Source organism: Musca domestica, unplaced genomic scaffold, assembly GCF_030504385.1.
Source record: "Musca domestica strain aabys unplaced genomic scaffold, Musca_domestica.polishedcontigs.V.1.1 8, whole genome shotgun sequence".
Lineage (NCBI taxonomy): Eukaryota > Metazoa > Arthropoda > Insecta > Diptera > Muscidae > Musca > Musca domestica.
The window spans coordinates 13,487,964-13,502,455 of NW_026712409.1; the positions used below are offsets into that span (position 1 = coordinate 13,487,964).

The 14,492-nt window shown below is 31.6% G+C and overlaps 1 protein-coding gene across 1 annotated transcript in view; it reads left to right on the forward strand.

Annotated features, from left to right (window-relative positions):
- Positions 1 to 237: 237 nt before the first annotated feature.
- The window catches only part of LOC101901711 (cyclic nucleotide-gated cation channel subunit A), a 106,750-nt gene continuing 92,495 nt past the window's right edge, over positions 238 to 14,492 (forward strand). The window contains exons 1-2 of the mRNA XM_020038503.2: positions 238 to 964; positions 3,230 to 4,247. Coding sequence (XP_019894062.1) covers positions 864 to 964; positions 3,230 to 4,247 — 1,119 coding nt within the window. The 5' untranslated portion in view covers positions 238 to 863. The remainder of the gene's footprint in view (positions 965 to 3,229; positions 4,248 to 14,492) is intronic.

A 14,492-nucleotide genomic window follows, 5' to 3' on the forward strand; every position in this document is an offset into this window, starting at 1 on the left:
TAGCTCACCAGATTCAAGCTGCAGCGTAACCATATGGTCCTTGAAAATCTGACACACAGAGACATCTATCAAGAAATCAATATCAGAAATTATTTTTTTCAAAAAAAAAAAAATAAATGTATTTGAAAACAAGGATTTAAGTAAGGATTCCCAGAAAATTAATAAGACATTTATGCTGAAATTGGCCAAAGGATATATGGACAGGATATTTGTGCCAATAAATATTGTCTTATGAGAAATTTGCCAATAAAATTTGGGAATAAATTTTATCAAATTTCTTCTTCATCGACATAAATTACGAGGAGCAGAAGAATATCAGCCACTACCCCAAACACCAATACCAACACAAATCCTCATCATATGAACAGAGATATCCTTAGCACTCACTTAACATCTCTTGTCCCCCCCTGTGCAAAAGTAACTAAAGAGGAGAGGTAAAATAACACAACACGTGTATACGAAGACGACGACCGACCACATTGTCATTGATGTTCGGCTTCATCGATGTGTCAATCAAGTCTAAGACCAGAAGATAAATCACTTTCATTTAGTGTTCGAAGCTAAAAATTTATACAATTTGGGGTAGCACCAAACAAATACGGACACACACACAGAACCCCCAACAAAAAAATTTGGCCTAAAACGCACGAAAGAGAGAAAACCCCGAAACAGCTGCCAATCCTTATTGCATTATTTCCTGTTCCAGCCACACGCACACACATAAACACATCGCTAACTTTTCTATTGAATCTTGAGCCCCTCTTCGAGTATAGCAACAACAACAGCAACATTGAAAGCCTTGCCTTGATTATTTCTTGTATTCCGCTGACATTTGTGATTTTGCGTACATGTCATGATTCGTCATGTGGACGTATATGATGGCAGCTGCCCGCGGCGATCGGGCCAACTCTATGATGGCGTCCAGGCGTCGCAATGAAACTGAATCACCTAAATATGGTTATAAGTAAGTATGAATTATCAATAATAATTTTTTTTTTCAAAGACGCTTGCTTTTTAGGTCATCAGAGGGTATATATCATTTAACACGGCAAAAATTTGCCTCTCGGGTCCAGATCCCATATATCTTTGGACACAATCAGTTTCCAGACATTTGGAGTCGATTTAACCATGTCCATCCATTTGTATTTCTCTCACCGTGTCTTTCTCTGGTGCTCACGATGACTCTCAAATGGAGATCAAATCAAAAATGTCGGCCCTCTCTCTCTCTGATACCTCCTTTAGGAAGGGCATTTTTATTCCTTGTAACATTATATGTTGGGGGTATTATAAGTTTGATTAGGCCAAAAATGTTGTAATATGTTATATACAGAGTGAGATAAAAAAAACTGCAACAAAGTTAAACGCCATAATTTTTACATTTTTTTTAAATTTTATTGAATGAAAGCAAAAAATGTCGAAAATCAGCATCAAACTTTAGAATAAGTTTAGATTTGTTCGAATTGTTCAACTTTGGCACGAATTATGGCCTTCAAACGGCAAATGAAACCGTCACACACTGCCAGAATGTTGATTTGCGGTATTTTAGACCATTCCTGACGAAGCACTTGCTTAAGGTGATCGACAATTTAGTATTTTTATACCCTCCACCTTGGAAAGGAGGGTATATTAACTTTGTCATTCCGTTTGAAACATCCTTAAATATTCGTCGTAGGCCCCATAAAGTATATATATTCATAATCAGCATAAAATTCTATGTCGATTTAACGATGTCCATCTGTCTGTCCGTCTATCTGTCTGTCTGTTGAAATTACGATACATGCCACATTATTTGATGTAGAGTGTCAACATTTAGCAGAATAATTTGCATTGTGTCTAGTATGGTTGGTATTGAAAATGAGATATATCGGTCCACGTTTTGGTATAGTTCCCATATAGCAGTACCTCCCGATATTCGGTATTTTAATGATTTTTGCCACACTTTTTCACGGATTTGTCTGAAAATTGGTATTTGTTGGTCATAATGGGTCCTTGTTCGTGTGGCGAAACATTGTATGTATAGGTCCACGCTTTGGTATAGCCCCCATATAACGGTATCTCCCAATATTCGGTATTTTGATGGTTTTTCACAATTTTTTCACGGATTTGTCTAAAAATTGGTATTTGTTGGTCATAATAGGTTCTAGCTCCCGGATGGAATTTGACACTTACGACCGAATTGAGTCTAGAAACTAGTATATCAAATTTGGTGAAGATCGGTTCAGATATAGCTATAGCTCCCATATATATTGTTCATCCGATTTGTTATATTTGTTACCCACAGCTGTAATATGCACTCCGTAACGACGATTTTCAGGGAAATATATCAAATACAGCTCAGAAATATCATTACCAAATTTTTTCTAGATCAATTCCGATTTGGATATAGCTCCCATATATATCTTTATCCGATTTGAAGTTAATTTAAAAGATACAAATGCTTCGGCATATTTAGTCCTTTGAACTTTAAATTATAAGACTTTCTTTACTGTTTTTTTTTTAAGAACACCTGGTTTTTGCTTTTTAAGCATATTTTAAAATTTCCTGGCCAAAAATCGCCGATTTTTAAGGACTTCCTGGTAAAATTATGATTTTTTAAAGTAAATCCTTTTTAGGAAATATGAACGTGTTTTCCTGGCAAAAAAATTCTTGTATCTATCGGAGAATCCATAAATTTCTTAAAAATTTTTTTTGGGACTTCCTGGAAAAAAATCGTATTACTTAGTAAAAATTACCAGAAATCGAGCCACATCACGTGTCAGGCGCCTTCGAACCAATAATTATCCACATTCACACAAAATTCCACAAAAATTCACTTTATTAAGTATCCTTCCATAAATAATCAGATTTGCTTTAAATAATGTCTTCCATTTGTCTTCTCCAATTCCGTGCAAGAAAAGCTTTTAATTTTATTAAAAAACTGCAAATGCTTTAGTTTATATCGAATTTTTCGTATTCCAACTCTGCATTTTTTAATAATAATTTCCTAAGTAAATTAAAAACGTAATCCATTAAATATTTCGAAAGTTTTCAGACACAAGATGTTGAGTTTTATGTTGTGTGTGTGTTTGTATTTTCATTGAAAATCTTCTTAGCAGCCTGAATACGCTGTTGACATGATTTCCTTATTTTAAGTTGAGCAAACATGTTTAGATGGCGTAGCAGCAACTGATTAAATATTTGAAATTTCTCACTCTCTCTCTCTCTCTCTCTCTCTCTTTCTCTTTTGCAGCCTCTCCCGTCCCATGTACCGTTCCATACGTCACAATAATGGACCATCAACGCAATGCCATACCACCTCATTGGGTGGCTCATATCCTTACACCACGTCAACGAGTCATTATGGTTCGACAGTGTCTTCGTCGTCGGCATCAACGACGGCAGCCCTGCACCACCATCCCCACCAACAGCAGCAAAAACTACTGCATCAACATGAAACGGGTCAACATCACATTATTGGCATTGAGGACGATGTTTATACTAATCCGGTTAGTAATGTCTCAACATCGCCCTATGCCGACGACATGGAAGAGAGCACCAGCCTCTTCTCACCGCTTGCACCGAGCAGTACAACAACGATGCCAATCGACACGGCAGTCCTTATAGCCCGAAAACATCGCCTGATGTCTTCCTCCTCGAATTCCTCGCAAAATCAACTGCATTCCTTGGCGACGGTGGCGGGAACGACGACGACATCTTCGTCGATGAGGCCCCTTGGCGAAATGATGATGGATGACTTGATGGACGTGGAATCGAGGCAACACAGCTCCTATATTGGCAGCCAGGCTGCCGTGGTGCGATTACCCAACTCATCGGCATCACGTAAACTATCGGCCCCATACTACAATGAGAGTGATGAGGACGATGACGACGATGGTGACTATGCCCAAATTGTAAGATGTTCATCGGGTGATTCGGCAACGGCCATGACAGCCACTACCATAGGTAGTCGTCAGCCACAAACCAGGCTAATTGATCCCCAGCACCAATCCCATCACCATCATCATCAGCGGAGTATACGAAAGCAGTCGCGGGGTGGGAGGATGAGGAGAAGTAGTAGTGGTCATTTTGATGATGGTGTTAATGACACACGGAATGCCACTGCCGATGATTTGGGCGATGCTGACAGCGAGGACGAAGATGTATACGACGATGCCGATGAAGACAACGATGATGTCAGTATTGGCAATGAGATTAACAAGGATCGAAAAAGAGCCAATTACTTGGAAAATGGCAAACGCCTGTCACAGGTAAGTCTAATGATTTCTATCAGTTTGTTCTAAGGGGCTTAAGGATGTTTGTATTTCTTTTGAGGATGATGTCCTTAAAAAGGGGGGGGGGGGGGGGGTAATGTTTGGAATTTTGACAATCATTGAATGGTAATTTATTTGAATGTGATTAACATTTGTTATCCTTCCAAATAATTTCCAAAAGATGTAACTAATTTTCAGGATTTTGAGCTTTCATTTCATTTCATTTATTTCGAAGTTTTAGCCAGAATTTCTCAAAAAGGACCTCTTGGCCAAACCATCGGGTATTTTTTGACGAATGTTTTGAAGAACCTTCTGAAAAAAATATTTTTTTAAGATATTGTCATGAGGGCCTTTAGAAAAATAACAACGGATTTGTTTAAGAATATTTGTTGAAGGTAATAATCGTGGATTTTTAAAAGAATATTTCTTCAAGGATATTTAGACCTCAATTCAAGGATTTTCTAAAGAATATTTTTCAAGAACCATCACACGCATAGCATAGGATTTTTTTTTCAGTAACGTCAATTACGAATCATGGTTTTTTAAAATAATATTTTTTCAAAGATTTTCTTTGGATTGAGATTTTTTTTAGAATATTTTTTCAAGGACCCTCAGGCAAATAATTGTGGAATTCTAAAGCATATTTCGTCAATATCCCTTGAATAAACAAACGTTTAAAGCACCGAAATGAGGCAAAATCAAGATTTTTTGAGGAATATTTTTTTGAAGGACCAATAATCTAGTTTTTTACCATATTTTTTTTTCAAGGACCTTCAGATCAATAGCCGTGAATTTTTTTAAAGAACCTTCAGACCAACAATCGTGAATTTTTCGAAGGCCATTATTTTCAAGGACCCTTAAAACATATTGTACGGATTTTTAAAGAATATTTTTTCAAGGACCTTCAGATGAATCATCCTGAATGTTTTTCAAGGATCTTCAGACCAGAAATCGTGGATTTTTTAAAGAATACTTTTTCAAGGATCTTCAGACCAATAACAGTGGATTTTTTAAAGAATATTTCTTCGAGGACCTTAAGACTGATAATCGTGGATTTTTTAAAGAATATCTTTACAAGGACTTTCAGACAAATAATCTTTGATTTTTTAAGAAAAAGGTCCTTCAGACCAATCATCGTGAATTTTTAAAGAATATCTTTACAAGGACCTTCAGAAAAATAATATTTTATTATTTTTAAAAATACTTTTTTCAAGGACATTCAGACCAATCATCGTGAATTTTTAAAGAATATTTTTTCAAGGACCTTAAGACTGGTAATCGTGGATTTTTTAAAGAATATTTTTTCAAGAACCTTCAGACAAATTATCTCTTATTTTTTTTAAAAATACTTTTTTCAAGGACCTTCAAACCAATCATCGTGAATTTTTAAAGAATATTTTTTCAAGGACCATCAGACCGATAATCGCGGATTTTTTAAAGAATATTTTTCAAGGACCTTCAGACCAATAATCTTGAATTTTTAAAGAATATTTTTTCAAGGACCTTCAGATAAAAAATCTTGGATTTTTTAAGGAATATTTTTTCAAGGACCTTCAGATAGATATCTTGGATTTTCTATAGAGTATTTCTTCAAGAAGTTTTAAACCAAAAGTAATGTGTTTTTTAATTATATTTTTTCAAGGATCTTCATACCAATAATCGTGGATTTTTTTAAGAATATTTTTTCAAGGACTATCCATAATTGTGAATTGTGGATTTATAAAGAATATTTTTTCAAGGACCATCCATAATTGTGAATTGTGGATTTTTAAAGAATTTTTTTCAAGGACTTTGAGACCATTAATTTTGGATTTTTAAAGAATATTTTTTAAAGGACCTTCAGACCAATAATGGTGTGTTCTTTTACGATTATTTTTTAAGGGCCTTCGTGGATTTTTATAGCAATAATCGTATTTTTTTTAAATAATATTTTTTCAAACATCTTAAAGGCAATAATCGTGAATTTTTCAAAGAATATATTATCAAGGATCTTCAGACCAACAATCGCGAAATTTTAAATAATCGTGGATTTTTTTTAAGAATATTTGTTCAAGGACCTTTAGGCCAATAATTATATATGTTATTGGATATTATTTCAAGAACCTTCAGTGCAATAATCGTGGAGTTTTAAAGATAATATTTTTCAAGGACCTTCAGATGATATTGGATCTAGGTCCTTCAGACCGATAATTGTGGATTTTTTGAAGATTATTTTTTCAACGACCTTCAAACCAATAATCATGAATATTTTAAAGATTATTTTTTCAAGGACCTTCAGACCAATAATCAAGTATTTTCAGACCAAAATTCAAGGACCTCCTGGATTATTAAAGGATCTTCATGCCAAAAATTATTTTAAATTTTAAACGACCTTCAGATTCATAATCAAGGACCACCATATCAAAAATCAAGGACATTTTGACCAATAATCGTGGGTTTTTAAAAATACTACTTTTTCTAGGACCTTCGTTCCAGTAACCGTGAATTTTTAAAGGAAATTTGTTCAAGGATAATAGGGAATTTAAATTTAAAAGATAATCGTATGTTTTAAGGAATATTTTTCAGCTATTTGTTTCCGAAATACAGTTAAATTTTTCAGTATTTTTTTTTTTTCAAATACAAAAGGATCTCCAGATCAAAAGTAATATTTTTTGAGAATGCTATGAAGGACCTCTTAACCAAAAACCGTAGATTTGATAAAAAATATTTTGAATGACATTCTAATTTAAAATCTTAGATTTTGTTCTAGATTAAAAACATTGTCAAAATTGATCAAAAATCGTTGACTTTTTTAAAGAACTTCAGAAAAAATTTTGGAGTTTTTAAAGGAACTTCTGACTACAAATTCTGGATTTTTATTGACTATTTTAAAGGACTTCCTTTTTAATATTTTTGAAGGTTTTCATGTCCTTTGTTTATTAAGAGCTCTTTTTAAGGAAATTTTTTCCAATTTTTTTTCTAAGGACATTTTTAAGTCTAACATTTATTTACAATTCCAGTAAAATTTATGCACCTTTCCCGACAAAAAATAACTAAAAATCAAATGAAACCATTGAAATATTTCATTGCCACAAAGTTATTTTTTATTACAATACAAGCCAAAACCAAGTCTAACAAGGGTCACTGCATGACAAACATGAAAATGAATACATTATTGCTGGGGTCAAAAACTCTTTAAATTTCCACAAAAAATGCATGCAAAGAGAAAAATAAAAAAATATAAAGGAACCCCTAGAAAATCCTTATGTTTCACGAACCAAACGAAACAAACTTCTGGCGAAAACCAAAAGATTGCAAATTCCCAAAGTCATCTGTGACAGTAGCAATAATAACCCCAGAGAATGCTGGCTATGCAATGCGACAACAGGATATGTCACAAAGATGTTTTGAAATGGACACCAGTGCAGCAGATGGAAATCTCCTCCTCCCATAAAAAAAAATCCAACAAACCGATCAACTTCATAGCCTGTGACATTTTGTGGTATCGCCCACATTGCAGCTCAGTCTGTCATACTCCATAATGTAAAGCACTTGTCTCTTGGTCCAGGGGTATTTGATATTTGGTGTCATCCACTTCCTTTTGCTCCACCCTTCTGTCCCTACCACTTGGAACAGCTTTTTCTTTATTGACACACAGGATAATGGTCTCAAAACTGCTGCAGCAAACTGGTGGAAACAGCTGCAACTGCAGTAGAGTTAAGTTTCGCATCATTACAACTCAATTGAGGAGATGCTTGTTAACAAGTTCTTCTGCCTCTGTTTCTTTGCCTCTTTCCACGTTTTGGGGTTTGAAGATGATCATCATTCGCATCCAAAGTAGAGTATATGGTTGGGTCTCTTACGACTCTGTAGTGCTAAATGCTGGCAAGGCATTCAATTTCTTAAATGGCAAAGAAAGAGAAGCAAAAAAAAAAAAGACATTCGAGACTAAAATGGATGTGGAGAATTTAAGAGGACTGTGTAAAGGCAGGGAACAGGGGGAATAATGTTTTTTAAGGAAAATAGGGGGAGAAATGTTGTAATGAAGAGCAAAATGTGAAAGTGAGTAAGAATAAGCTGTTGACAACGTTTCTAATAAAACTTATTATTTTGAAAATTTTGTTCATATTTTTATTTTTTTATTGGTAAAATTTTCCCTTATTTACCACTTACCCATTGCGTATGAGTAATGTATCCATTCGGTGTGATGATGAGTATACGCCACCATATTAGTATAAATTATACAATCCTTTAGACCAAAAATCATGGATTTTTTAGAGAATATTTACTCAAAGACCTTCCAACCGATCATCATGGATTTTTAAAGAATATATTTTCAAGGACCTTCCCACCAATCATCGTGGATTTTCAAAGAATATTTTTTCTAGGATCTTCAGTCCATTTGGAACATTTGAACAACAATCGTGGATTTTTTAGAGAATATTTTTTAAGGACCTTCAGACAAATAATGGGAGAATTTTTAAAGAATATTTTTCAAGCACCTTCATACCAAAAATCGTGGATTTTTATTTAAATAATGTTTTAGTCACGGACATTCAGACGTATAATTGTGAATTTTTAATGAATATGTTTTTAAGTATCTTCAGACCAATAATCATCGATTTTTAAAAAGTATTTTTTCAAGGATCTACAGAGCAATAATTTTGGATTTTTAAAAAAAATATTTTTCAAGGATCTTCATATTAATAATTGTTGATTTTTAAAGAATATTTTTACAAGGACATTTAAAAAAAATATTTTTCAAGGATTTTCAGAGTAATAATAGTGGATTTTTAAAGATACAATTCAAGGATTTTCCGACCAACAATTGTGGATTTCAAGGATTTACAGACCATTATTTGTGGATTTTTATAGAATATTTTTTTTACAAGGATCTTCATACAAGTTTTAAAAAATATTTTCCAAGAATCTTTAGATCAATAATCGTGGGTTTTTAAACAATATTTTTTCCAGCATCTTCAGACAAATTTAAAAAAATATTTTTCAAGGATCTTCAGACCAATAATCGTGGATTTTTAAACAATATTTTTTCAATGATCTTTAGACAAATTTTGAAAAATATTTTTTCAAGGATCCTCAGACCAACAATCGTCGATTTTTTCAAGGATCTTCAGACTAATAATCGTGGATTTTTAAACAATATTTTTTCAATGATCTTTAGACAAATTTTGAAAAATATTTTTTCAAGGATCCTCAGACCAACAATCGTCGATTTTTTCAAGGATCTTCAGACTAATAATCGTGGATTTTTAAAGATTATTTTTTCAAGAACCTTCGCACAAATAATCGGAGGTTTTGTAGGATAATATTTTTTAAGCATCTTCTGACCAATAATGGGGAATTTTTAGAGAATATTTTTTCAAGGATCTGCAATCAAATAATCGTGAATTTTTAAAAAAATATCTTTTCAAGTATCTTCAGACCAATAATCATCGATTTTTTGAAAAAATATTTTTTTCAAAGATCTTTCAAGGACCAATAATCATTGATTTAAAAAAAAATTATTCAAGGATCTTCAGACCAATAGTTGTGGATTTTTAAAACAAAATATTTTTTCAAGTATCTTCAGACAAATTAAAAAAAAAATATTTTTTCAAGGATCCTCAGACCAACAATCGTGGATTTTTTCAAGGATCTTCAGACTAATAATCGTGGATTTTTAAAGATATTTTTTTCAATTACCTTCGCACAAATAATCGGAGGTTTTGTAAGACAATATTTTTTAAGCATCTTCAGACCAATAATGGGGAATTTTTAGAGAATATTTTTTCAAGGATCTGCAAGCAAATAATCGTGAATTTTTTAAAAAAAATTTTCAAGTATCTTCAGACCAATAATCATCGATTTTTTGAAAAAAATATTTTTTCAAGGATCTTCAGACCAATAATCATTGATTTAAAAAAAAAAAATTCAAGGATCTTCAGACCAATAGTTGTGGATTTTTAAAAAAAATATTTTTTCAAGTATCTTCAGACCAATAACCATCAATTTTTTGAAAAAAAAAAATATTTTTTTCAAGGATCTTCAGACCAATAATCATTGATTTAAAAAAAAAATTTTTTTCAAGGATCTTTAGAACAATAGTTGTAGATTTAAAAAAAATAATAATTTTTTCAAGTATCTTCAGACAAATTAAAAAAATATTTTTTCAAGGATTCTCAGACCAATAATCGTGATTTTTTCAAGGATCTTCATTCTTCTAATAATCGTGGATTTTTAAAGATATTTTTTTCAAGGACCTTCGCACAAATAATCGAAGGTTTTGTAGGATAATATTTCTTAAGCATCTTCAGACCAATAATGGGGAATTTTTAGAGAATATTTTTTCAAGGATCTGCAGGCCAATAATCGTGGATTTTAAAAAAAAAAATATTTTTTGAAGGACCTTCAAACAAATAATCGTGGATTTTTAAAGAATATTTTTTTCAAGGACATTCAGACCAATAATCGTGGATTTTTAAAAAAAATATTTTTTGAAGGACCTTCAAACAAATAATCGTCGATTTTTAAAGAATATTTTTTTCAAGGACATTCAGACCAATAGTTGTGGATTTTAAAAGAATATTTTTTGAAGGACCTTCAAACAAATAATCGTTGATTTTTAAAGAATATTTTTTGAAGGACCTTCAAACCAATAATCGTGGATTTTTAAAGAATATTTTTTTCAAGGACATTCAGACCAATAATCGTGGATTTTTAAAAAAAAATATTTTTTGAAGGACTTTCAAACAAATAATCGTCGATTTTTAAAGAATATTTTTTTCAAGGACATTCAGACCAATAGTTGTGGATTTTAAAAGAATATTTTTTGAAGGACCTTCAAACAAATAATCGTTGATTTTTAAAGAATATTTTTTGAAGGACCTTCAAACCAATAATCGCGGATTTTTAAAGAATATTTTTTGAAGGATTTTTAAAGAAAATTTTTTGAAGGACCAATAATTGTGGATTTTTAAAGAATATTTTTTGAAGGATTTTTAAAGAAAATTTTTTGAAGGACCAATAATTGTGGATTTTTAAAGAATATTTTTTCAAGGACCTTCGCTTCAATAATCGTGGATTTTTTAAAGATTATTTTTTCAAGGACCTTCGCTCCAATAACCGTGGATTTTTTAAAGAATTTTTTTCAAGGACTTTCAGAATATTTTTTGGGTACAGTCTAAACGATAATCGAGTTTTTTAAAGATTTTTTTTTTTTTTAATTTTTTCAGGCCTATAATCGTGAATTTTTAAAGAATATTTTTTCAAGGATCTTCAGACCAATAATCACGAATTTTTAGAGAAAATTTTAACGCATCATCTGAACAATAATTGTTGACTTTTTAGGAGATATTGTTTCAAGGACCTTCAAACCAACAATTGTGATTTTTTAAAATATATTTTTCAAGGACAATCTGAACACTAATAGTGGATATTTTTTATGGATTATCTGAAAAATAATCGTGGATTTCTAAAAAGTTATTTTTTAAAGCATCATCATTTTTTAAGGACCTTTAGACAAATAAACGTGAATTTTTTAAGGAATATTTTTGGAAGGACCATCAGAACAACAGTCGTCTTTTCTTAAGGACCTGCAGTCCAAAAATGGTGTTTGTAAGATAACATTCAAGCACCTTCAGACAAAGAATCAAAGAATTCAAATCGTGGATTTTATAAAATATACCATTTTTATTGAGATATTAGGATGTGCTGAGTTTGAATGTAATCGAACCATATTTGCCCGTTTTATAAGTTCCATGGTTATTAAAAATGTTTACCCTTCGTGGATGAGGTACTTAATGGAGTGGGTCAATATCGCCCATCTCCGAACTCAATCTAAATTTTATAGTTGTGATAAATACCCTCTGTAGCCAAATGGCTGAAGGTAAAAAAAAATATGGATAAAATGTAAAAAAAAATACATGAAATCGGGAAATACACTTACATGGGGACCATAGTAAAACTTGGACCGACATAACCAAAATTTGGATTTCTGGCGTTTTTCGGGTACCTATTAGAATTTTATGACAACTAATTATGTAGAATTGAATTGATTTGCTACAATCCTATTTTTAGTTAATTGAATTTTCGAAAAAAAGAACCAAAAAGGTCCCTTTTGTGACTGGCTTGATGGTTAAAATTTGCAACCGAAATAATCCTCATCCTGTTACCTGCAATATTGCCAAACACAATATATACCTAAAATTAAAAAAGAATCCTTACCTGATATTTTAAAAAATGAGTTTCGACCGTCTGTCAATGTATTTTTATAAACAAAGGTCACATTTATTGCTCGATCCAGATGAAATTTGGCACAACTCACTTGTTCCACCCAAGGACGAACCCTATTGAAATTGGAGATAATCGGAAAAAAATTAGATATAGCTCCCATATATTTCTTCGTCCGATATACCTTTTATTTATTTGTCCAAATAGGATGGAATTTGACATATACGATCAAATTCATAGTAGAAATAGGTGAGTCAAATTTGGTGGAAGTAGGTTCAGATATAACTATAGCTCTCAAATATATTTTTAATCCGTTTTGTTATTTTTGTTGTGTTAAAAGTGTTTTATTTGATAAATTTTTTTTATTTTGGATTATTTTCTTCTTGTTACATATTTTCCTTATTTAACATTCACCCATTGCGTATACGTAACATTTGAGTAATGGGTAACAACAAGTATACGCCACTAATATCACTTATACGCACCCACTGAATATCAAAGATATTCTTGAATATATGAATGGCTGTTTTAAACATTTTCCCATTCATTGAAGTAAAATAAAATCACATTTTACAGCAAATCAAGCATTTTCACACCAAATTAAATAATAACGAATATTTATGCAACGTTTTGCTGCCAAAAATAGCGTTGATTCAATTTCATACTTGTAATGGTGGAAAATTCAATATGAATATTTTATGAGTTGTTCGCCACCATCTTCTTCTTTGTCATGTTGAAATATGCAAAATCCGATTAGGAAAAACACAAAAAAAAAGAAAATCTCTGACATGACTACTTGGAAATTTTTTCGAGATTTTTTGTAAATATGTTTGAGAATATTTTTTTTGTGAACTGTGAAAACTGACATTGAAATTGTTTAATGGGCGAGTGGAAGAAAAATATTTATAGAATATGTGATGTATGAATGTGTCGTAGAACAATGGGTGACATAGGTTTGTAATTCTGCTAATACAACCGTGAAATATAAATTCAGCCTAAAATCCACGAAGAAATAATTTTTAACAAAGCTGGAAATTTCCAATTAAAATGTTAAAATATTATTCCAATACGTTTCACATTGTGTGAAAATTTCGCAAAGTTAAATCCAAATTTTAATCCTTACAAATGGTGCTGCGACCACTTCCTGGTATTATAAATATAAAGCAAACAAAATAAAGCTCTATCATCCCATTTTTTTGGTGATTCCAAAAAATAAGATTAAATCGTCGGCCCTTTTTTTCTTGTTAAATGGCGAACAATTCCAATTTCCACCCATTTCCGATTTTATTTTGTGTTCCTCTTTTTTTTTTCTTTTTTATTGTTACAATATTGCATACTTTTTTAAACATAAAATTTAATTTCAATGCGTACAACAGCCTTCTGCTACCTCAATGGAATCCATTGCGTGGGCACGCTGATACACAAATCTATTTTTTTCTTTTTTGCATTGAAAATATTCTCAAAATATTGTCAAGGAGATGCTATTTTTAAAATAATGACATTGAAATATTTGTAAAAAGTGAAAACATGGAAAACAACTTTCAAGTGGATGTTAAACGATGGTTACAAATAAATATTTAATAAAAAAAAACATCAATTTATTGAATATTGATTTGTGTGAATATTTTTTTTGGGGCGGAAATTGGTTTATAAGGCCTGTTGAAAAGTGATTTTTCAAGGGTTTGTAGAGCTTTAATAATGATTTTTTATAGAGCACATTTTAAATGAATAAAGGGTCAAGATCGTGGATTTTTTATATTTTTAGAACCATATATAAATGGGGGTTAAAAATTTGGGGCTTAAATCGTGTTTGAAAAAAACTATTTTTAAGGACTAGATTAAGTTGTGGATTTCTTATGTTTCGATGATTAAATGGAGTGGTAGATTTTTCTAAAAAATACTTCGAATAAGTATGATAAGCTGATTTTTCTTAAAGAATACTTCATAAGAGCCAATTGTGGATTTAAAACAAATCAGCAAGGAAAATTCAAAAGTCGGACGGGGTCGACTATATGATACCCTACACCAGTATGC